The following is a 24958-nucleotide window of genomic DNA, read 5'->3' on the forward strand; positions in this document are numbered from 1 at the left end:
GTTGGACGTATTTTCACCTCTGTGAAAATATTGTGACCTATGTTTCTTACTTAGTTGATTAGATTAGATAGTGAGCCAAAGAAAGTAAGCAAGAAGAAGGGGCTGACACGTTCTATTAGACCTTTCCACAGTAGGCATCTGAGGCATTCTTTGACTGCAGGGTAGTAGTCTGTGTAACTACTATTGCCTTTGGTGTGCTAGACACCATTATCATTGCACTCAAATTACATAAGTAAGTTAGTCGTTTAGGGCACTTGAATTTCCAGATGTAGCAACTTAAAGGGCTGGTATGGGTTAGAAACTCACATGCAGCGTGCACAGTAGGTACAAACACAATGAACTGCCCAGTCACTACAGCAACTTCAAAAGTTCATATCAGGTTTTATGCCTGTGTTTGTAAACTAAGGATCTTCTCTGCTACACAGAAAAGTACAATGCAGTTGATCATTTTGTGGTCTTTGTCTCTGGCACTGGATGCACACTGGACATCTAAATGTGGTGAGACCCTGTTGTTCACTATATGCCATTGGTACCCTTGGAATCACTATTCCACCATCCAAATTAAATACTGGTCCCCTCCCTCTCAAAGTCAATGACCCTAAGATTTTAAGGTGCCAAGGTTAATGCATTGTTTCTGTTTCCAGTTCAGTAGAGATACAGGTGGTAGGTGTCCAGTCTAAACGTACATCTAGATGAGAAATTTAAGTGCCCACCTGGTATCCGTGTTTCAGATTATCTTCAGTGTGAATCACTAGCCGAAGTCGATCAGCAGCCACGTGTGTTCCCCAGGGGTGCCTGTACCTTCAAAGAACCGGTCGTGGTCAGGTTTTAAAGATAGCTGGGCCACCTATCGGCGGGTGGAAGTCTCCATATAGGTTTAAAGCGACAAGGGCACTCCAAGGCACAGTACTATACCATTGATCTGTGATGTACAGTTGTTCGTGAAACTAAGACATATTGTATGCCCTTTAAAAATAAACTGCAACTAGAAAGATAGTTCAGTTTTATTTGATAAGAAGTAAAGAGGAGCGACCGCTCTGTCCATATTGGGCTTGATGTGGCAACTATGGTACACTAATGGAAATAGGTGCATGTGGATGTTGCAGGGTAATCACAGATGAAAGCAACTGTGCACCTCCTTGACCACTAGTTGCTGACCATGTGGCTTGGAAATACTGGGCTGCAAGAATCTTTGGGTTCTTTGTGGAGGCAACCTCCAGACAGATCTTCAGTCAGTCTAGCCTTTCACAGGTCTTTCTGGAAGTCAGGGGAGGGAGGTTGAACTCTGCTTCTGGCCATTCACATAAGTAAGGATTCTCCAAAATCCAGAGTTTATCCTCAGCCCTTAAAGTAGCTACACCCAGTGCAAAGCTTGCGTCATCGGCTAATGTCTTATCCACCACTGCTGTGCAGTGTCACCTCCTGGACCCAAAGAAGTGCAAGTTCAAGGAAACAAACCACAGCTGAAGCTTTGAATTTTAATCCTTAACAGCCATCGGTCATTTGAGGAGTTTGAGGTCCAACTTTGTCATAAACATAGTCCCATATTTCAGATCTGTGCTGTGACTAAGTTGCACACAACAGGTTGTACTTACTTTTGAAGGTGTGGCAGCTGTACAGGAATCATGTTTATGGGTGTATTGAGTACTGCTTTCTGTGACTTCTATATATAAATACTTGAAATGAGCATTTACCTTGTTAAATGGTTAACAGTTGATGCTCAAATTTAGTTTTCTGTCCTCTGCTTAGTGTGGAAAATGTCTAAAGGATTCCATTAATTTGGCTGGTATTGTTTTCTTTAATGTTTCTTTCAGGAATTTTAGATCTACTTGAGATGCTATATTGTTGATGTCATGCTATGTATGTGAATTATGCTTCTGCTACTCTAGGAGCTGGAGGTGATTAGTTTTGGAATAGCCTTGTGAAAAATTTCAGAGGTGATTTGTTTAATCGTTTCGAACAAAGTTTTTCGATAGCGCGTGGTATTTTATGATCCACTATTTTATTAATCGTGATTTTTAAAAAATATATTTTGTTTTTTGGATAGCTCTTAGAAGCTGATTTATAGCATTTGTGCTTTACAGCGATAAAACAAAGTATGACAAGCTGACTCGTCTACTAGCGTTGGTGCTGGTGCATTAAATGACATCAGTTTCAGACCATCAAAGCTATTTTGACATTCCAGAGACCACATAACTTTGTTTTGCTGCTTCTGAAGGTCATGGATGGAAGTCATGCATCTATTGTTTAAATGTTTGCCTCATGGTCAAATACTCTTCCTAGATTCTGGGTTTTGGGTAATTCCAAATCTAACAAAGATTGGATCTTGGCTTCTAGAGGTCTTGTCTGTCCATTTCCCCACATGATGTCCAAGATACACTGCATAGTCTGACTAAACAAGCCTTTAGTTCCTTCATTGTCAGTTTGATCTTCTGCGTGGCAGGGTCCAAGTCTGAGATATTGCTAGTCTTCTTTATGAGGTGTCCCAGTTGTTCATTCCAGCGGTCATGGAAGATGACTGTCGGTATAGAATGTCTCCAATCCGGCCAGGACGTGATTTCCTCCTTGCTTCAGTGTGAATTACCTGTAGCCACTGGTTAAATAAAAATATACTAACTACTTTACTAAAGTCTGCTTGGAAAGTTTATTGGCAACTGTCTTGGTAATAGGATTGTGATCCCAGAGTCAATGCAGAAACTCAGATCACGGAATTGCTTAAGTACTAGTACCATTGGGTTGACCCATGAACTATATAAAAGCAGTCAGTTAGTTTCAGCATCTTATCCATAACTGCCTTGATGCGTACAGGGACTCTGTTGACATGGTACAACCAGTGGTTAGAAAGAATACACAAGCAAAAGCGGACCAACACGTCCTCTCACTGTTCCTCAGCTGCTAGCTCTGAGATACAGTTCACTTTTCTGCTCCATTTATCAGGTCACTGAGGGGCTGATGTTCCTCCAGCTGTGGCTCATTCTCCCTCCAGAGATAGGGTTCATTTGATCAGAACTGTGGTGCTCCATGGTGTTATATATGTTGTTTAAGCTGTTCACTTTGTTGGTCTCGATGGCAGTAGAAAGATGTCTTCCAAGTATGTGTGCAGATAAGCTTCAGGACCAAAAACCATTCAATCTCCTTCTGATCAGTAAGTATTGCCTTCTAGTCTGTTTACTTTCTTGGCTCCCACACAAAGGTTATCATTTGCCGTCTGCATGAGTTTGACTACATTGAATAACAGCATTTCAAGTGTACGTTATACAGTAGCAGTGTAATGTAGGGATGATGGCTCTCCCAAGATGTTATTCATCATGGAGGAGGATAGATACCTCTGCAAACGTCACACCCATACAATTTGAATACTTTGTCTGTGAATTTTGCAATTGGGAGCATTCCTACATAGGTGGCCAGTGTGTAAATTAAATAAAAATTATATTATTTAGAAAGACGGACTGCTAATTTAATAATTTGAACTGATTCGTGAAACAATTTGTACTTTCACTATGCATGTGTTTTGGCTTAATTCTGAGCAAAAAGAAGAATAAAACCAGTTTTTCTTTCATTAACTGTTCTCTTTAGGAGCTCAAGTTAAAAGATGAAGAATGTGAAAGGCTTTCGAAGGTCCGTGACCAACTTGGACAGGAGCTGGAAGAGCTTACAGCTAGTTTGTTTGAGGTTTGTTTTTTTAATCTTTGCTTAAGATTTCATATAAGAAACGACTTGCTCCTGAAGAGCCCATCTAAATGAGTAATATGTGGATTTTGGTTCACCTCACCGGCATAGTGAGTCTCTGAAAATCGACTGCAGTCTAGGACCAGGTTGTGCAGAGCTGTGCCTTGATTCCATAGCATTTCAAAATCAATATTATTTATGTATTATACATGTAGCCCCCTTCCTCCCACCCAGCCGCTCAATTTCATGTATGTTTTGTTAACATAGGATGGGAGAGAAGGCCACTAAAGTCAGAGGGATTTTAATTCTGATAAATGTAAAGGCTTTCACTTCTATGGTATGACAATAGAAAAGACTAATTGACAGTAGATATCAGCTGGGTTATAGTAAATTCAAGAAAGTGAACCTGTATGTCAATCAGTGTGATATAGAAGGAGAAAAAAAAAAAACTTCACCTTGAAAGACATTTCACCGTATATGAAGTTAGAGGCTCAAAATATAGGGTAATGATGTACAAAGCCATTTTGTGGTCAAAAAGCCTGTGATTCGCAAAATCACAGGGCTTGAACAGCAAAATTGCTTTTTTTAAACTACTAAACTAGTTTTGCAATTCTGTAACATGTTACTGAATCTCTAAATGGCATAGTGAATTGCTATTTGGAAGTGGTGTGTTTAGGGCGTCTCTTCCAAATAGCAATTCTTTGTAGCATGTATCATTGTTTTGCAACTGTAATCTAATCTCAACACATTGAAAAGTGGACATCTCCCAAGTTGGGATTGTACCACATTTGGGAAAGGAAATTGGTTCCCTTGATATTACTCTTCCTTTGTGAATGTAAAAAAAAGTTTGTTGGGGAGTAGGCAGACCCTTGCTAATTCTCCAACAGACTTAACCAAAAATAAATTAAAAAAATATATTTTTAGATGCCTTCTTATTTATGAGCTATATTATTGAAAAATAAAGATACAATATTTTAATACAATCGCAGACATGGTGGTATAGTGTGGTGCAATTTGTGATGCACCTCATGAATTTTGAGAAGGTACGGCGAATTTGGACCCACTAAGATTTGGAATTTTGTGAACTGACCTATTAGTACATGCTGTTCGCAAAAAGTTGGTGTGCAATGCCATAATCTTGGTTGATCAACAATTACATAATGAAGCAATTGGTAGTGAGGTGCTGGACATGATATTCCATTGATTTGTTACTATCTCTATGGGCAGAGGTCAAATCCTTTTTGCAGTTTGTTAGACTTGGCATCCTTGGCGTGGTCTCCCCTAACTTTTTGTCTCTGCTTTCCAGATTGTTGATGTGTGCTGGACTCTGTTTGTTGATGTTTTTGATACTCTGGGCACTTTACCCCTGCTAACCAGTGCTAAAGTGCAAGTGCTCCTATGTAAAATGTATGTGTAATTAGCTTATCCATGATTGGCATATTTGATTTACTAGTACGTCCCTGGTAAAGTGAATCAGAGGTGCCCAGGGCCTGTAAATCAACTGCGGCTAGTGGGCCTGCAGCACTGGTTGTGCCACCCACATGAGTAGACCTATAAACATGACTCAGACCTGCCACTGCAGTGTCTGTGTGTGCAGTTTTAAACTGCCAATTCGAATTGGCAAGTGTACCCACTTGCAGGCCTAAACCGTCCCTTTTCATACACGTAAGGCACCCCTAAGGTAGGCCCTAGGTAGCCCCATGGGCAGGGTGCAGTGTATGTTAAAGGTGGGACATGTGATGTGTGTTACATGTGCTAACAGTGAAATACTGCTAAATTCAGTCTTCACTGTTATAAGGCCTATCTCTCTCATAGGTTATCCTGGGGGCTGCCTTGAAATATTATTAAAGTGCAGATTCCCTTTGAGAGCAGATAGAAATTGGAGTTAGGGGGTCTCTGAGCACATAATTTAAAAATACATTTGTTAGTGAAGTTGGTTTTTAGATTGCTAGTTTGAAAATGCCACTTTTAGAAAGTAGGCATTATCTTGCTTAAGCCATTCTGTGACTCTGTCTGTTTGTGGATTGCCTGTCTGGGTCAGTTTGACAGTTGGGCTGTTTGTGAATCCCCTCTAGACAGCGAGACAAAGGGAACTGGGGCGTAGCCTGCATATGCTGATGAGCCTCAATGGGCTGTGCCTGCCCTCTCATGTATGTGTAATTGGATTCCCAATGTGTGCAGATTCCCTTTGAGAGCAGATAGAAATTGGAGTTTGGGGTCTCTGAGCACATAATATAAAATACATCTGTTAGTGAAGTTGGATTTTAGATTGCTAGTTTGAAAATGCCACTTTTAGAATACATGCCACATACGTGATACACAATGCAGTCTCCAGCCCCCTGGTGTGTGTCTGGGGCCTGGCCTGGTCAAGGCAGGATCTTGTGAACAACAGAGACTTTCCTTTGAAGTATGCCTACTTTAAAGGCAAAAAGGAGTATAAGTATCGAATCCAAAACCCCTGACAATTAGATCCCTTCTGGGACCAAGAGGAACTTCTGCCAAGGAGAAGAGCTGAGGAGAAGTGCTGCCCCTGCCTGTGTCTGTGCTTTGTTGGGCTAACATGCAGTTGCTGCTTCTGCCTGTGAAATGGGACAAAGACTGGAATCTGTGGTGTATTCCTGCTTGTGAAGAATCTCCATGGGCTTGAACTGAGCTTGCCTCCTGTTTTGAAGTCTCAGGGTCATCAAAGACTTCCTCTGCCAGCACCTGGACTCTCAACTGAGACCTCTGCCTTGCCAAGTGGTGCCCTACCCAGTCCCTGGGCCCGTGAAAGGTGAAGTTGGCAGAACAAGAGCTGAAAACCCACGCATAGAATGCTGTGCAGGGACATTTTCAGTGCACCATCTGCAACGCGGATGATAAATGACGTGCCACCGGCTTGCGGCTAAAATTGGCGCTCCACCTGCATTGCGGCTGGGAGATCGACGCAGCAAGGTTGGAGAAACGACGCGCAACACTCGCTTGCAGCTGCTGATAACGACGCAAACCCCATGCAACGCGGTTTTCTAACACCAAATGACTGGATTTTCCACGCATCGTCCCTGGGTGGCAAAGTCAACCCGACTGCGTGGATTCAAGGTGCCCCATCTTGAAATCGATGCATTGCTCTCTTGCGAGGCAGAAAAACAACTCATCGCAGACCTGACCAGAGAAGAAACGACACACAACCTCACTTGCGAGGAAGGAATCAACACATCGTTGACTTTTCCAACGAACACTCGCCTGTGCAACTTTATTTTTGATGCAAACAAGGTACTTTGTGCAAAATCATGGTTTCCATTGTTTTCTGTGGAGTAAGACTCTTATTCTCTTGAAAATTTGTGTGTGTCGGATTTTTGTCGTTTTGGTCTAGATAAATATTGCCTATTTTTCTAAACTGGTGTGGTGTCCATTTTGTAATGTTTTCACTGTATTATTGTGTGTGTTGGTACAAATACTTTACACATTGCTTCTGAGTTAAGCCTGTCTGCCTGCTCGTGCCACGCTACCAAGGGGGTGAGTGGGGGTTAACCAGGTGTTTTTCTCCTTTGCCCTGACTAGAGTGAGGGTCCTTGCTTGGACAGGGGGTAACCTGACTGACAACCAAGGACCCTATTCTAACGCAGTTACAAACCCTGTGATTTGCAATATGGTAGATCTCATGACTACAAAATGCTTAGCTTATGTAATAAACCCATTTTGCAAGTCAGAAAAGCCTTTCAGACCCAAAATGGGTTTTGCAGTCCATTCCAAATCGCAGTTAGGGGGAATCTGAATTGAACTTCCTCTCCTAAATACAAGTTGCAATGGTCTGTAACAGTAGATTGCGGTTGCAAACCATCAATTTTAATCCCCAATCCCCCTTCCCCCCCCCCCCCCATGTTTTCCCAGGTGTATTAAGTCTTGCTGCTTTGAACATATTGACATATTTGAGGATGCTCTTGATGCACCCGGGTAATTCAATTATATAGTTCTAAACTAGAACATCATTCAGTTCATCAAGATGGCAAGTTCTTCCGTCTAAAGATACACAGGAGCCGTAATGTAGAGTCTTCAAAACACTTTTATTCTTAGATACAAAAATCCTTCCCAGCCAACGTGTTTTGTCCCTCCTAAAGGACTTCCATCAGGGAAGAGGACCGTATATTACTAATTCTGTTGTTCCTCCCAAACTAACTTCTATGCAAATGTGGTGGAACCTGTCACCACTACCATGCAATTAATGGCCGCCAATAAACCATCCGTCAAAAAACACTCCATCTTCATGTGTAACTTCATTCTTCCACAGCCGTTTAATAGTATGTCCTAAATGTCCCTATGTGCTATTTCAAACACTCTTGCATACTTCTACAGGCGGAATGATCATGTCACCACGCAGCACCATCTTCCCATTTACTTCAGAAAGCTCATCTCATACCTTGCTATAGGGTTGTTCTATTGTAGGGAGGGTGCTGTCTCTTCTTTCATCTTTTCTTATCAAATCTATTATGTTTTTCAATACTTTGTCTCTTTCCATAGCTGTAGACCAGTCTACCTCATTATCTATTCCCTTACACCAATGGACCACATCTTGTTCACTCTTTAATGCTTCTTTCTTATGAACATGTTGCCAGTCAAGTGCCATGCATGAAAGGCAATCTACCTGTACATTTCTTCAGCCAGGAATATATTCTATCTTTTAGTTGGACTCCTGCGAACGTGATGCTAGCCTAGCAAGCCTTTCTGAACCCTTACCGGTGCCGCCCGGTGATACAATTCTCAATAATGGTTTGTGATCAGTATGAAATGTGATTTGACATCCCTACACATATTTTATTTTTAAATAACATAGTACTTGCAGTCTCCTGAGAGTGGGATGTAATACAAGGGAAAATATACCTGTTACTGAACTAAATACCTAGATGAACTGATACACAATGTACTAATAAATTAGACTTTCTGATCTTCATGCAAGGGTCTTGTTTTTTTTAAACAAGAAAAGTTAAACCCTGCAATAAAACTTAATTAAAGAAAATGATTAGATAAACTATACTCAATGGTTTAAGATGCTTGTTTCAGTCCCAAATGCTGAGCAGGTGTGCCCATCACCATTGTGAGCACTCCCTAAATATTGTGCTGATCTCCGAATATGGCACTTATTAAAACCTCTATTTTAACTTTAAATCATAAGGTTTAGGTGTACCTATCACCGTATAGAGCGCACAATAACATAGTGCTGCAGATTGTAACAAATACCAATTTCCTAAACTTTGCCTCTTTCTAGTTTGAGGCGTATGGAAAGTTGCCCAACTTCCAAAAATGGCTGACCAATATGTCGCAGAGCATGTTTCCAAAGGAAACTAGTCTTGGTCGCTTGGCGCGTCGAGTGTGGTTAACACTTGTGATTGTGAGAGGCTGACAGTGGCTCCTTGTGACACACGAGAAGTGGCGCGTTCTTCTCAGCTATGGTACGTGTGGAGTCCCTGCGGTGCATGAGGGGCAGCGCTCTTCTCGCAATAATGCTGCACGTGGGGTGCCTTGAACAACGGTTGCACGTGAGGAAGTCAGTTGAAAGCGGTCGGGCACCCAGGCACACACACAAGTAAACTTTTGGAAACGTTTCTTTGACATGCAGTTCCTCCACTGGCAAAATACGGCTGTCAAAGTTACTCACTCTGCTCAGGGAACCACACTCTTGCAACGCCTCTGACCACAAAGTATTTAAGGCATCAGGCAGAGATTAAAATGTAAATGTATTTATATTACCATTCTTTAAACGTATATTGACCTTCTCGACACAGAGGTACATTAAAGTCACGCAGCCTCTTCAATATAGAAAGCCACTGCACCAAGCCCCGACATCTTACTTGAAATGATCCTTCTGTGGGTTCTTAGCATCCACGCAGAGAATGCCTCTTGATACCTGCTGCACTGTTACTCCTCACCAAAATGTAAAGATGCAGCCGTACTCTTCCATAGAAATAATGTGTCTTTATTGGAAAACATATATCCTCATATGTAGCGCTCCCTTCGCCTGTCAGCAGATAACTGCTGGCAAACGGAACTCCACCATACAGCATGCTGTTTTGGAACATAGAATCTCAAAGGAGATTTCAATCAGTAATATAAGTGTTAAACATAGGCAAATAGGCTATAACTTCTTCCATCTTCTTCATTTTTATTTGCTGCTTCTGAACAGATAAGTATTTATGTACAATGATTATTTAGAAAAAAGTTGTATTTGTAGTTGATATGTGATGATTTAAGAGAAGGTAAATGTATTTATTATTCCCAATTTATGAGTAAGAAATTTTGTATATGTTTTAGTTATACTATATATTCTAAGCGTTGGCGTGATAAGTTTATTAGTTTTAAAACAAATACTGATTATACAGATATTGTGTGAAACATTTTTATACATTGTATAGCGAATGTAGATTTAAGATTTACAGTTGATTGGCAGCATTTTAAGTAATTTTGGGAAATAACTGAAAAACGTGCGTTGTGAAGAGCGGTTTGTACCACATAGCGCATTCTTACATGCATGCGATTAAAAAGTGTAGGCTTGTGCTGCAAGTATTTAATTTGAGTGAGACCGCCATTATTGTGAAAAGCTGAGGTGAGTCAGAGTGCGAGACACATCTGACATCATATTTCACATGTGGTTGGTCTTGTTTTGGGAGTGTGCATATGTATATGACTGGCTGGTCAATGCGTATGCTTGTTTCTGAAGGAGGTTGGGCATGAAGAAACATTATGCTCTATTTTTAAAGGACATAGGTGGGCGAGAACCGTTTCCTCTGTAACATAACGCATTAGAGCAGTGTTTGTTGCGGAGAATGGTTTTTGATGAAACACACTTGTGAGAGGGAGCAATAATATTGTTAAAAAGTAGTATAATACCTAGAACAGGAAATGTTTACAATAAATAATAAATAAAAAAATGACAGTTCAGTATGACTGAGAAAGTTATTGAAGAATCCAGTCAGGAGGAATTAATTAAAAAGGATTGCAAGTAAGGAAATGCAGGTTACTGTCCAAGAGACAGTTAAACAAGTATTGAGTAAAAAAAAAAAAACTGAAAATAGGAATATTGATGAGGAGAATCCTCAATTTCAATTGGTGCAGGGATATGGTGTCTCTGAGCAAATATGCAAGAGAGAAGTTAATATGGTGAAAGGAAGATTTGGAAGCCTGGAATGGACAGACTGATTTTGTTCTGTAGACTGATGCGAGCAATTTAGGATGGGTAATCACATGTTCTGGTTAGGAGACAGATGGAGTTTGGACTATGTTAAAGAAAGAGGAACCCATACATTATCTGGAGATGCAAGCAGGTTTATTTGTGCTCTAAAGTTTCAAGAAGAAATAGAAGGGGAATTCAGTTTTAAAAAATGATGGACGACATGACTGCTGTAACATATATGAACGAGTTGGGAGGAAGCGGGTCCAAGAGGTTATCAGAATTAGCAAAAAAAATATGGGAATTTTGTTTGGAACACAAAACAGAATTAAAAGCAGAGTATTTTCCTGAAATTCACAATGTGATAGCTGACTGGAGCTCACACACCATGACAGATTACAGCCACTGGAAGTTAAGGGAGAATATTTTTTAGAGAATTCTGAAACGAATGGGATCTGTTTGCTTCTAAACTGACTTATCAGATACCAAATTATATTAGTTAGAGACCGGATCTTGGGTCAATAGCAGTGAATGCATTTACGCAGGTTTGGAAGGAAATGAGAGAGTATGCTTTTCCCCCATTCTCTGTGATCCAGAGAGTATTAGTGAAGGTGAGGAGACAGATGTCAGTTGTTACTAATCACGCCTTTTTTGGAGAACACAGGCATGCGTTTCAATAGTGATGGGAATGGAGATATAGATAACATATTTAATGACGTCATGCAAAGGGCTTTAATTAGGTGTAGAGAAGAAGGAGCATCCTTTAGTTGAGTCGGGTTTACCGAACCTTCTAGTATGGAGGATCTCAGGTTTTCAGGTAGATTCTTAGGATTTTCGGAAACAGCTACAAGCTTATTCAGTGAGTCATGAGCACGAACAAAAAGATACAGAGGAGCATGGAAGGTTTGTTTGTGTTGGTGTGTGGAGAAGGACTCTTATCCTGTGGAGGCAGATGAAATAGAGGTGGCAAATTTCCTAGCAGGTTTATTTGAGAAATGGATGCCGTATAGAACAGTGAATTGTTACAGGTCAACGGTGGCAGCAGATAATTCTTTACACCTAGGGTTGTCGGTGGGTAGAAGCCCACTGGTATGCAGAGTGATGAAGGGGATTTGGTTAAAGAGACCACTTAAGGCAAAATATCACACATTGTTGAATGAGGATTTGGTATTAAAATTATTTGTGAGTTTGCCAAGCAATAGATATTTGGAGGTGAGGGAATTGACTTGGAACTTAGCAAAGTTTTGTGTCTTATTTCTTTCAGAAGAGTTTCAAATGTTGGAGCATTAGAAGTGTCATGTAGGTTTGTTCAGCCAGATGGAGTAATTTTTAAGATTTGCAAACAAACAAAGACTTATGTCTGGATCTATTTTTTTTTCTCCTAGATTTGATAATTAACCTAATTTGTATGTGGTTCGAAGTTTAAAAGCATGTCAAAGTAGATTGTTGGATAAGTGATGTGCTGGAGTGGATCAGTTATTAAATTATATGTAAAACCATTTAAAGCAGGCACAAATGCAACAATACATAGGATGAAGGCTGTAATGAAGGAAGCAGCTGTAGATTTGTCACAATTTATGTGCATTCTGTCAGGGGTGGCATGCGAGTAAGGTTTGTATGATGGGAGGATACTTGGAAGACATTATGAAAGCAGCAGATTGGTCAACTGCGGAAACCTTGGAGATTTTGTTTGAGCTGTAGAACATGCTTCAAATTGTGCTTTGAAAGACTTTGAACATGCATAATGCCAGTTCCTGGCTTGCCATAAAACAAGGCTAGCCTTTTGTTTTGCCATAAAATGACGATTATCATAGGTTAACTGAATAAAAAAAAATAGCAGGAAGAGGTTTTGGTGGGCAGGGAAATTGAATAGACATTAATATAGTTGTTACAATGAGTAATTGAAAAATTATTTAGAGCAGATTGACATTGATAATAGCAGAATAACTAGATTAAATAATCAAACAAAAGAGGTAGAAAATGGAGGACAATGAATTTTTATAGGACAGAGTTCTAAGTTCATTGTGATGTTTTAAATTTCTGTTTTGGAAGCTTTTAAAGGTTGCTGCTCAGGAGTGATTATAATGCCAGCCTCCTTGTCTTTAATAAAATTGTGATTCTTTATTCAGTTAACCTATGAGAAATCATCACTCTTCATGCGTTCCTGGAAATCATTGGTTCTTTGAGAAGCCCCAGGGAACAATTTGCTTACAGGATTAAGGTGCCTTCTACAGAGTGACACTGCTGCTTTAGTGATACAGTGAATGCAGGCAACTTGGCCTTTCATCCTCCCGACGTCGATAAACTGAGTACCCTTGAGATGGTTAACATTGATAATTTATGATTCAGTGCCAAGGCACTCCCTAGGGTGGACATGCATTTTACACATACACATCATGTTATATTACCTTAGGTTACAACCAACAAGTAATGTGTGCAATGTTATTCACTAATTTATAAATAACATTGCACATATTTGTAAAAGCAAGTTTTTTTGGGGGGTGTGTGGGTGTGTGTGATCGCAAATCTAGTTGCAAGTTTAAATGTAATATTCTAATCACATTCTAAGGATAACACCTGCATGAAAAGGCTGACTATATAAATACTATGGTTGAGGATACGCTGCCTGTTCCCTGCCTCTGTAAGAGTGTGTATCTGTATCGTTGGCTTGGTTAGAAGATGGTCCTTCACTCACATGTATACTTCACTAAGGCAGTTCACTAAACATTCTGCATATATGGACCTTTGAGCCCAGGAGGGCACTGATTTCAGCACCTTTTCTTTTCTGTTAGTGGGTTTAGAGCCTGCTCATTGCTTACTATTGGTTGTCTTCATTGTTACTTTAATTTGCTTGCTTTTAAGTGGTCAGCTGGCGAAGGCCTCTTTCCTGTTGCTCTCATCTAGAGCATGCTCACAATACTTATCCTTCTACTGCTCATTTTCTAGGCACTACTTTTTTGTGTTAAGCACTCTACCGCAGTGCGACTTTTCAGCTGGCTCCCTCATGTACTTCTCCTCTCTGTGCTTCTTGCCCCCATCCACTCATTCGCCTTCCCTTCTTCAGCTGTTGCTTAAAACCAGCTTTCCTTCCATTGTCTGTGTTGTTGCTTTTCATAGCACTTGTTGTCCCCTCCAACCCTTTCCCTCACTTCCTCTGAGTTGCTCCTGTCCTGGTCTGCCAGAAACAAATTGTGATGATGCTTTTAAAAAGTAAGATAATTCAGCCATGCTGTACAATGTACAACTGAAAACTAAAATGACTAAAAAGATTGACAAACCCAAAGGTGTTCTTGTTGGTATGGACGTTTTTATGCAGTAATACAATTTTGGATTATTAACAGTGTGCATAATAGTGATCTACACTCAAAGTACATGTGTACACTTATATGATGCTATTGCATTTTGAATGTTGTTGTATTTTTTTATGATCTGTTAAAGGCAGGAAAAGTGACTTATGCTAACTAGGCCTCAGTGAGGCCTTGATGCCTTTGTGATCAAAATAGATGTCTCATTGTGTCAAATTTTCTCTTTAATGTTCGTGCTGCACAAATTCAAGCAAGCCATTTCTGTTAATTTTTGAATGACTTTGTTCTCATAGAAGACTCTCTAGCATGGGCTCAGTAATGTACAATTCCTTTAACGTTCTTCCGCCTGCTCTCAGTATTGCATTCATTTACAATGGTTTAATTTTGTTTTGTAATTGACATCTCCGGATGCTAAGTCAGTATTCTTGTAGTGGGATAGGGCTTAGGTGGCAATGCTGTATGAATCTTGTCCTTTTTAATGCTCTTATTAGTTGAAATTGTAATTATTGTTTTCTCTCCATGATGAGTAGCCACTTTCAGTGTTGGTCTTTGATGACATTTCCTATACACCCTCAAATTTGTGGGTGAGCCAGATGGCTTTCTGATGCTATTAGAGATGCTGTCTGAGTTCTTACTGATTTTGCTGTTCCTTTGGGACTTAAAATATTTTAGATTTTGCATACTGTTTTGTATTGATGAGGCCCTTCATGGCAATGACTTTATGTATCTGCACTTTACAATTTCTTTATTGTACCTTATACATTTTTGTAGTACGCCATTCTAAGTTCCCTAATTCTGCCCTATACCTAATTTATTGAGTTAATATTCCTTATTTGAATGCATTTTTTGTATGCTGATTTTTTACCTTATCTTGGGACACAATATATTATGAAATTGAGGATGAACACCATTCACATTCCACCTACCCCTCGGCATGTTTTTTGAGGTACCTCTTGTGGTATAAGATTGTAGGGGTACCCAAAGCTCACATTTAGATTTATTGGCTTCACCAAGACTTTTTTTTTTCCTCCTCCGTGCTTTTCTCTGACTCTGCCTTGATTTCATACACTCAGATCCTGTGTCAAATAAGTTGTCTATCTGATCTTGCTATTTGTTTTGAATAACTTATTCAAAAGCTTTGCACTGCCCATTTATTATTTCACAGTTAACATTAACTTTGCTTTTTCAGGAAGCTCACAAAATGGTTCGAGAAGCAAATGTTAAACAAGCGACAGCAGAAAAACAATTAAAGGAAGCACAAGGAAAGGTTTGTTAAAAGGCAATTCTTGCTGGAATTCATGCATGCTTTTATGTTTTAGTATCACCAGCTGTATTAGTCAAATATGAATACATTGATAATTAGTTCATCTATGTATTTCTTTATATCTATGTGTGTGTGTGTATATATATATGTTCGATGGAATGTGTAGCTGCAGATACACATGCTGTGCACATCCCGCCATCTGGTGTTGGGCTCGGAGTGTTACAAGTTTTTCTTCTTCGAAGAAGTCTTTTCGAGTCACGAGACCGAGGGACTCCTCCCATTTCGACTGCATTACGCATGGGCGTCGACTCCATCTTAGATTGTTTTTTTTCCGCCATCTGGTTCGGACGTGTTCCTTTTCGCTCCGTGTTTCGGGTCGGAAAGTTAGTTAGAATCTCGGAAAAATCGTCGGTATTGTTTGCGTTCGGTATCGGGTTAGTTACAACAGATCGACACCGAATTTAGAAGAGCTCCGGTGGCCCTTCGGGGTTTTTTCGATCCCCGTCGGGGCCTGGTCGGCCCGGCCACGTGTCTCTTCAAGGCTGATGGAACGGACCCCATTCCGCTTCTGTCCAAAATGCCATAACAAGTATCCATATACAGATCAACATCTGGTCTGTAACTTGTGTTTGTCACCAGAACACAAGGAGGATACTTGTGAGGCCTGTCGAGCGTTTCGGTCCAGGAAGACACTCGGGGACTGAAGAGCAAGAAGACTGCAAATGGCGTCGGCGCCGACAGGACAAGGGCGTTTCGAGGAGGAGGAAGAAACATTCTCCACCCAGGATTCGGACTCTGAGGAGATCGATCTCGAGGAAACGCCGAAAACCGTGAGTAAGACGTCGAAACAAAGAACTCACGAGAAGACCGCTAAAGCCCAGGGGACGCCACTGCCAACAGGCCATGGCTTAACCCGAAAAATAGGTGACCGTTCATCGGCACCGAAAAAGGGCGAGCTGGTGTCGAAGTCATCCGACTCCGGTCGAGGTACCGGCACACAGCAATCTCGAGCCCGAGATAGTGGCTCAGAGAAGATTCGGCACCGAGACAGCGGCACCGAAACGGGTCGGCACCGAGAGAGCACGACGCCAAAAGTAAAGAAGGTTTCGTCGGAGCCGAAAAAAGCAGCCGAAAAGGTTTCGGTACCGAAACAGCCGGCCTCGGAACCGAAAACAAGTTCCTACACTGAGGAACAAGGACTGTCCACACAAATGAAGACACATAGATTTGGACAGGAATTAGTGACAATAGAGCCAGATCACACACAAAGACGGCTCTTTATTCAAAAAGATAAAGGGAAGATCAGCACTCTTCCTCCAGTCAAAATGAAACGCAAGCTTGCCTTCCAAGACAAGGACAAACAGCCACACGCAAAGGTGGCTAAACAAGTAACACCGCCACCATCCCCACATCACTCTCCGCAACCATTACCAGTAGCCACTCCACCAATGATGCAATCCCCAACTCATACAGGAATGAGTCAAGATGACCCTGACGCATGGGACCTTTATGACGCACCGGTGTCAGATAATAGTCCGGAATGCTATCCAGCTGGACCATCGCCACCAGAAGATAGTACAGGCTACGCACAGGTGGTGTCAAGAGCAGCGGCATTTCATAATGTCAGCCTTCATTCAGAGCCCATTGAAGACGACTTTCTTTTTAATACACTGTCGTCCACACACAGCCAATATCAGAGTCTTCCTATGCTACCCGGAATGCTAAAACACTCCAAACAAGTGTTTGAGGAGCCTGTTAAAGGGAGAGCCATTACTCCAAGAGTAGATAAAAAATATAAATCGCCACCAACAGACCCACTGTACATTACACAACAGCTAACACCAGACTCTGTTGTAGTGGGAGCAGTGCGCAAAAGAGCCAACTCTCATACTTCAGGAGATGCACCACCTCCAGATAAAGAAAGTCGAAAATTCGATGCTGCAGGCAAAAGGCTGGCGGCACAGGCAGCAAACCAGTGGCGTATTGCAAATTCGCAAGCTTTGTTAGCCAGATATGATAGGGCCCATTGGGATGAGATGCAACACTTTATTGAACATTTACCCAAGGAGTTCCAAAAAAGAGCGCAGCAAGTAGTAGAAGAAGGACAGAGTATCTCCAATAATCAGATACGGTCAGCAATGGATGCTGCAGACACAGCTGCTAGAACTGTCAACACAGCAGTAACAATAAGGAGACCTGCATGGCTGCGTACATCAGGATTTAAACCATAGATGCAGCAAGCTGTGCTGAATATGCCATTCAACGGACAGCAGTTGTTTGGGCCGGAGATGGACACTGCGATCGAAAAACTTAAGAAAGACACTGACACGGCCAAAGCCATGGGCGCACTCTACTCCCCACAGAGCAGAGGCACATTTCAAAAGACACAATTTCGAGGGGGGTTTCGAGGGCAAACCACAGAAGCCACAACCTCACAAACAAAGCCCACTTACCAGAGCCAGTATCAGCGGGAAGGTTTTCGGGGACAATATAGAGGGGGACAATTTCAAAGGAATAGAGGAAAATTCCAAAGTCCCAAAACTCCTCCAAACAAGCAGTGACTTCAAGGTCACAAATCCCCAACACAACACCTGTGGGGGGGAGACTAACCACGTTTTACAAACATTGGGAGGAAATAACAACAGACACTTGGGTCTTAGCAATTATCCAGCATGGTTATTGCATAGAACTTCTCAAATTCCCTCCAAACGTCCCACCGAAAACACACAATATGTCAAAACAACATATAGATCTTCTAGGACTAGAAGTTCAGGCATTGCTACAGAAAGAAGCAATAGAATTAGTACCAAAACAACAAATAAACACAGGCGTTTACTCCCTGTACTTTCTGATACCCAAAAAAGACAAGAGTCTGAGACCTATACTAGATCTCAGAACATTAAATACCTACATCAAATCAGATCACTTTCACATGGTTGTATTACAAGACGTAATCCCACTGCTCAAACAACAAGACTACATGACAACACTAGACCTAAAGGATGCATATTTCCATATACCAATACATCCTTCACACAGAAAGTACCTAAGGTTTGTATTCCAAGGGATACATTACCAATTCAAAGTGTTGCCATTCGGAATAACAACTGCACCAAGAGTTTTTACAAAATGCCTAGCAGTAGTAGCTGCACATATCAGAAGGCAGCAAATACATGTGTTCCCGTACCTAGACGATTGGTTAATCAAAACCAACACGCTAAGATGGTGTTCACAACACACAAAATATGTCATAGAAATCCTCCACAAACTAGGTTTCTCAATCAACTACACAAAGTCACACCTTCTGCCGTGTCAAACACAGCAATACTTAGGAGCGACAATCAACACAGCAAAAGGGATTGCCACTCCAAGTCCACAAAGAGTTCACACATTTCACCATGTAATACAGACCATGTATCCAAAACAAAAGATACAAGTCAAACTGGTGATGAAACTACTAGGCATGATGTCTTCATGCATAGCCATTGTCCCAAACGCAAGGTTGCACATGCGGCCCTTACAACAGTGCCTAGCATCACAATGGTCACAAGCACAGGGTCAGCTTCTAGATCTGGTGTTGATAGACCGCCAAACATACATCTTGCTTCAATGGTGGAACAGTATAAATGTAAACCAAGGGCAGCCTTTCCAAGACCCAGTGCCACAATACGTAATAACAGATGCTTCCATGATAGGGTGGGGAGCACACCTCAATCATCCAAGGACAATGGGACATACAGCAAAAACAGTTTCACATAAATCACTTAGAACTGTTAGCGGTATTTCTAGCGCTCAAAGCATTTCAACCCATAATAAGCCACAAACACATTCTTGTCAAAACAGACAACATGACAACAATGTATTACCTAAACAAACAGGGAGGGACACACTCGACACAGTTGTGTCTCCTAACACAGAAAATATGGCATTGGGCGATTCACAACCACATTCGCCTAATAGCACAATTTATTCCAGGAATTCAGAACCAGTTAGCAGACAATCTCTCTCGGGATCACCAACAGATCCACGAATGGGAGATTCACCCCCAAATACTAAACACTTACTTCCAAATTTGGGGAACACCACAAATAGATCTATTTGCAACAAAGGAAAACTCAAAATGCCAAAACTTCGCATCCAGGTACCCACAAGATCAGTCTCAGGGCAATGCGTTATGGATGAGCTGGTAAGGGATATTTGCTTACGCTTTTCCCCCTCTCCCACTCCTTCCATATCTAGTAAACAAATTGAGTCAAAACAAACTCAAACTCATACTAATAGCACCGACATGGGCAAGACAACCTTGGTACACAACACTACTTGACCTCTCAGTAGTACCTCATGTCAAACTACCAAACAGACCAGATCTGTTAACACAACACAAACAACAGATCAGACATCCAAATCCAGCATCGCTGAATCTAGCAATTTGGCTCCTGAAATCCTAGAATTCGGACACTTAGACCTCACACAAGAATGTATGGAGGTCATAAGACAAGCTAAGAAACCTACCACTAGACACTGCTATGCAAATAAGTGGAAAAGATTTGTTTATTACTGCCATAATAATCAAATTCAACCCTTCCACGCATCTGCCAAAGATATAGTAGGATACTTACTACAATTGCAAAAGTCAAAGCTAGCTTTCTCTTCAATGAAGATACATCTTACCGCAATTTCAGCTTACCTGCAAATTATGCACTCAACTTCATTATTTAGGATACCAGTCATAAAAGCATTTATGGAAGGCCTAAAGAGGATTATACCACCAAGAACACCACCAGTTCCTTCATGGAACCTCAACATTGTCTTAACACGACTCATGGGTCCACCTTTTGAGCCCATGCACTCTTGTGAAATGCAATACTTAACATGGAAAGTTGCATTTTTGATTGCCATCACATCTCTAAGAAGAGTGAGTGAAATTCAAGCATTTACCATACAAGAACCATTTATTCAAATACACAAGCATAAAGTAGTTCTACGGACAAATCCAAATTTTTTACTAAAAGTGATCTCACCGTTCCACTTGAATCAAACGGTAGAATTACCAGTGTTCTTCCCACAGCCAGATTCTGTAGCTGAAAGAGCACTGCATACATTAGACATCAAAAGAGCGCTAATGTACTACATTGACAGAACAAAACTAATTCGAAAAACAAAACAACTATTTATTGCTTTCCAAAAACCTCATACAGGGAATCCAATTTCTAAACAAGGCATTGCTAGATGGATAGTTAAGTGTATTCAAACCTGTTATCTTAAAGCAAAGAGAGAGCTGCCTATTACACCAAAGGCACACTCAACCAGAAAGAAAGGTGCTACCATGGCCTTTCTAGGAAATATGTAAGGCAGCAACATGGTCTACGCCTCATACATTTAACAAACACTACTGTGTAGATGTGTTAACTGCACAACAGGCCACAGTAGGTCAAGCTGTACTACGAACATTATTTTAAACAACTTCAACTCCTACAGGCTAAACCACCGCTTTTGGGGAGATAACTGCTTACTAGTCTATGCACAGCATGTGTATCTGCAGCTACACATGCCATCGAACGGAAAATGTCACTTACCCAGTGTAAGTGACATTTTCCTTTTTTAATGTGTCTAAATGTATAGGTCTCTTTCGTAATCAAAATGATTTCTGTTTGCTGGGCAAGAGGACACTGAGATTAATTTAGAGATAAGCTATTGAAAATGTGGGAAGGTACACTACATAACACAATTCATCCCAAAACAACAATTGAGCCATGTGCTACTTGTTTAGTCTGTCCCACAGATGTCTGCTTGTGTCCGTAATGACTTAAAGTGAAGTGGTCACCCTACTTTCTGTCCCACACTATGTGAAAATAATAATGTCACTCCTAGACAGCCCGGATCCGAGCATAAGTGTGTTAATTAGAAAAGCTCCTTTGTTGGTGGGCTACATCGTAGTGTCCACTGTTCCAATTTGTTGCCCATACTGACCCTTTGCATGCTGGCTGGATTGGTTTTCGGGAAAAACATTTTTTTTTTTTTTTTTTTTTTTTTTAAACAAAGGACAGATCAGTTTAATTTCACTCCGAAATGGAAGCTAAAAATTATTTACACATAATCTTCTCATCCTGAGGATTGGGTAACGTTAAGCTCACTAATGCCATGGGTACAAGTGGTGTTTCTGAATGGGCGCATTGGGTCATTTCTTTCTTGTGACACTAATAAGAAGTTGACATTAACAGCTGGGGAGAATCCATATACACGTTTTATCAGTTTCCTAGTGTCAGATGACTCTGTTAATCAGCAATTGCTGCGGAGAAAATTGAGATCTCTGGAAGGCTGTACTGGCCTATTGCCATTTACTATAAACTTTCACACTTCCACATGATTGAACCATTCTGATAGATTGATTAAAAGGATGCCAGTCTCAAATGGACTATAGCAAAGGTGTGTATTCACACTCTTGGCTTTTATCTCTCTTTCCTAGTGATGATTCAAGTGCCTTCAACATTCATTATAGCTGTTCTACAAATGTGGATTCCAATCTCGTCAGCATAGTTTGACTCTGTGATCCTGCTAAAAACGGTGTAGGACTACAATAGTAACATGACTTGCTAAATTTATAGTTTATGCAACTTTTAGGTGGACTGGTAATGCTGAGAAGACTAAGAAGGTAGCATTTGTGACCTCTACTGTAGGGCCAACATTTTTTTCATGGGCGGGGAAACATTATTAAGAGTGCTTGTATACTAGAGTTTGAGAGTGATTTTCACTAGAGGTTAGCTGTGCAGTCTTCATATAGAAAAGATAAATGCATGTTTCCATGAAATGTGCATTGACGGGTGGACTGGACTAGTACTTGCCAGAAACTGATAAAAGTTACAAAGGCAGAGCATGACCTAGGTGCTAACCTCCAATGCCCCTTGACCAAATGTGCACATTGCAAGAAAGACTTGAGAGCTACAGCTCTTGTTAGAGCTCATTGTGATGACCCGAAGTATACTGCTACTTAAATATGGCTTGTTCTGTGGCCTTATTCAGAGGTTGTATTGGAATTACCCTCTACATATTGTTTATACTCAGTCTTTATTTACGTGCATTCTAGTGAAGAAATGCCTGAACTTTTATGCTTCTTCTCAATTGATTGAATGTACTGTTCGAACAGAAGAGTTTCATGATCAAAGCATATTTTTGGTGCCCTTTTAGCTCCTTTGTAGGACTTTCTTACCAACCCCATCTGCATGAGGCAAAGCATTTACACAGTAATGTCTTCAAAGTTCCTGTCATTAATTATATTCTAGATGATCTTAACAGCATATTCTCTCAGATTCATCCTCCTCCTCTCCATCTGGAACAGGACCGATGGATGCCACAATGGAAACCCTACAAGAGAACCTCAAGAGAAGTTGGAACGTTCTCCGTCATATCTCTTATTTGGTTACAGGTAGATTTCACCAAAAGGAGAAGGTTTAGGTCCTGTTGAACTTTTGTTAGGGAACGCAGTGCTTGACACATCCACCTTGATCAGCAAAAGAACATCTGAATCTCTGAACTATATGAGTGGCCAAAGGACATTGATCGCACAATGTATGATGAAATCCGTGGGTCAAGCAAAGAAAAAAAATGTCAGCTTAGCCAGGAACTGATGAAGGAATGGTATTACCAGAGAGTGCACTGACTTTGTACCAAGAGGGTCAGGACCTGTTGGTGTTAAAGACACTTTGTCCCAGAGCTTTGGAGTATATGTTGCGTGGATTAGGCTGTGCAGACGATTTCTAATGTGAACTACTTGTTGTCATATTAAGAGGTGTTCCGTGTGAGCCTGATTAAGCTTTCCTATGGGGAAATTACACACTGAACATCATTGCTATGGCAGAGGATGTTAAAGAAGACTGTGTCCTTTTTCTTCACATACTGCTTAGTGACCTGAAGAGTGGATCTGTGGAAAGGGTACAGCTTGTACCAGAGTAGAAGCCTTAGCAGTAAAAAGATTGCAGGGAGGTAATGGCATGATCTTAACATCTTTTCTTGCTGCTTCCAGGGTTGACACCTGACTGTGTTTCATGAAATTGACACATGATATAGTCTGACTGTTAAAAGCAAGACTTATTGCAAGTCTGACCAAGTCCAAAAGTGCATTAAGGCGCATATGGCCAAGATGTTGGACTTGGGAGTGATTGAGAGATCTCATAGTCGTAGGCCAGACCAGTGGTACTGGTGCCCAACCAGTGTTCCACAGATATGGACTACTGACTCTTTAGTGAAGTCACTAAGACCCACATCTTATCCCCAGAGATAAACTTGTGGACCGGCTGGGTGCTGCAAAGCACTTGAGCACCTTTGATCTTACCAGGGGCTATTAACAGTTAGCTAGTACCATGAAGAAGAACCCATTTGCTAGGTTGGAAGTGCTATTCCAGTTTAAGGTAATGCTCTGTGGGTTGGAAAACGCTCCTGCCACTTTCCAGCTCTTAATGAACTATTTTCTGTTGGGCTGCAAAGGCTCAGTGTGGCCTACATGGATGGCAATTTGACCTTTAGCAGTTCATGGGGGACCACCTGGAAAAGCTATTGGTCAGGAAACAAACAGTGATACTGACCATCAAGGCAATTAAGTGCCAGTTGTGGCTATCCATTGTAGTCTTCCTTGGGTGAACTATAGGTGAGTAATAGGAAGATCCGAAGATCAAGAGACCTAAAGGAAGGAACAGTGAGAATTCCAAGATGCTAAGACAGTCTATCTCACTGCAAGATCTAGATTTCACTCAGGACCACGAAACTGGAATGTACTATGGGGATGCAGATGGACTTCCCCACTAGTTTTTCTTATCTGATGTCCAGACTTCTCCAATGGTGGACTAAGGTTCCAGAATAGTCTGATTTTGGTGGTTATCTGTTGGGACGGGAATATCCCCTGCATGGTGTAGAGTCTTGTTTTCCTACTGTGAGTTCCCGGCTGCATGTATTGTGTGTCCTGGTTTTTGGCCATAACCTCAAGCTAATCGAGTGAGCAAAGTACTTGGCCTGTGGCTTGGAGTGGCACACCACATGTGCCTCATTGTAATGACTTTGGTCTACTGTCCCTACTGTCCATATGCCACTGTGCCTGATCCTCCACCAGGAAGTCTAGTGCCCTGAAGTGGTGCCTGTGCAAAGCAGAGCACCTAGAAACTGGCCAGATTGTGAGACCCTTGCAATACCAAGGTATTTGCTTTGCTGACTCAGAGCTGTCTTTCATCTGCTCCTGCTCTTCAGCTGTGACTTTGCTGCAGATGGAGGAGGCTGCATCAGGACCATAGCATGCACGTCCTACCAGAAGAGGAATAGGCGTTGCTCACTGCTGCCAGCTAACTGCTGTCTGGCAGCCAAATGCTTTCAGCATTTACTTTGGTAACTGCATAAATCCTGAAAAAGTTGGGTCATGGACAATTCACATGGGGTGTAATCTACACCACAGCCTAAATTGATGCTGTTATACATACTCCTGTAAAGAGGCAAACTGCTTAGACCAGAAGCCCGGGGTCAGGAATAAAGACTATAATAGCTGATTAAGGCAAGCTACCCCCTTGGGCCCAGTTCACTGAATTGTACCTAATCATT

At 41.3% G+C, this 24958-nt stretch overlaps 1 protein-coding gene across 1 annotated transcript in view; it reads left to right on the forward strand.

The window, feature by feature from the left end:
- Positions 1-24958, forward strand: part of RAB3IP (RAB3A interacting protein) — a 251761-nt gene that overhangs the window by 89709 nt on the left and 137094 nt on the right. Inside the window, exons 4-5 of the mRNA XM_069228325.1 lie at positions 3577-3672; positions 15305-15382. Of these exons, the coding sequence (XP_069084426.1) occupies positions 3577-3672; positions 15305-15382 (174 nt within the window). The remainder of the gene's footprint in view (positions 1-3576; positions 3673-15304; positions 15383-24958) is intronic.

Source organism: Pleurodeles waltl, chromosome 4_1 (assembly GCF_031143425.1).
Source record: "Pleurodeles waltl isolate 20211129_DDA chromosome 4_1, aPleWal1.hap1.20221129, whole genome shotgun sequence".
NCBI classification, from domain to species: domain Eukaryota; kingdom Metazoa; phylum Chordata; class Amphibia; order Caudata; family Salamandridae; genus Pleurodeles; species Pleurodeles waltl.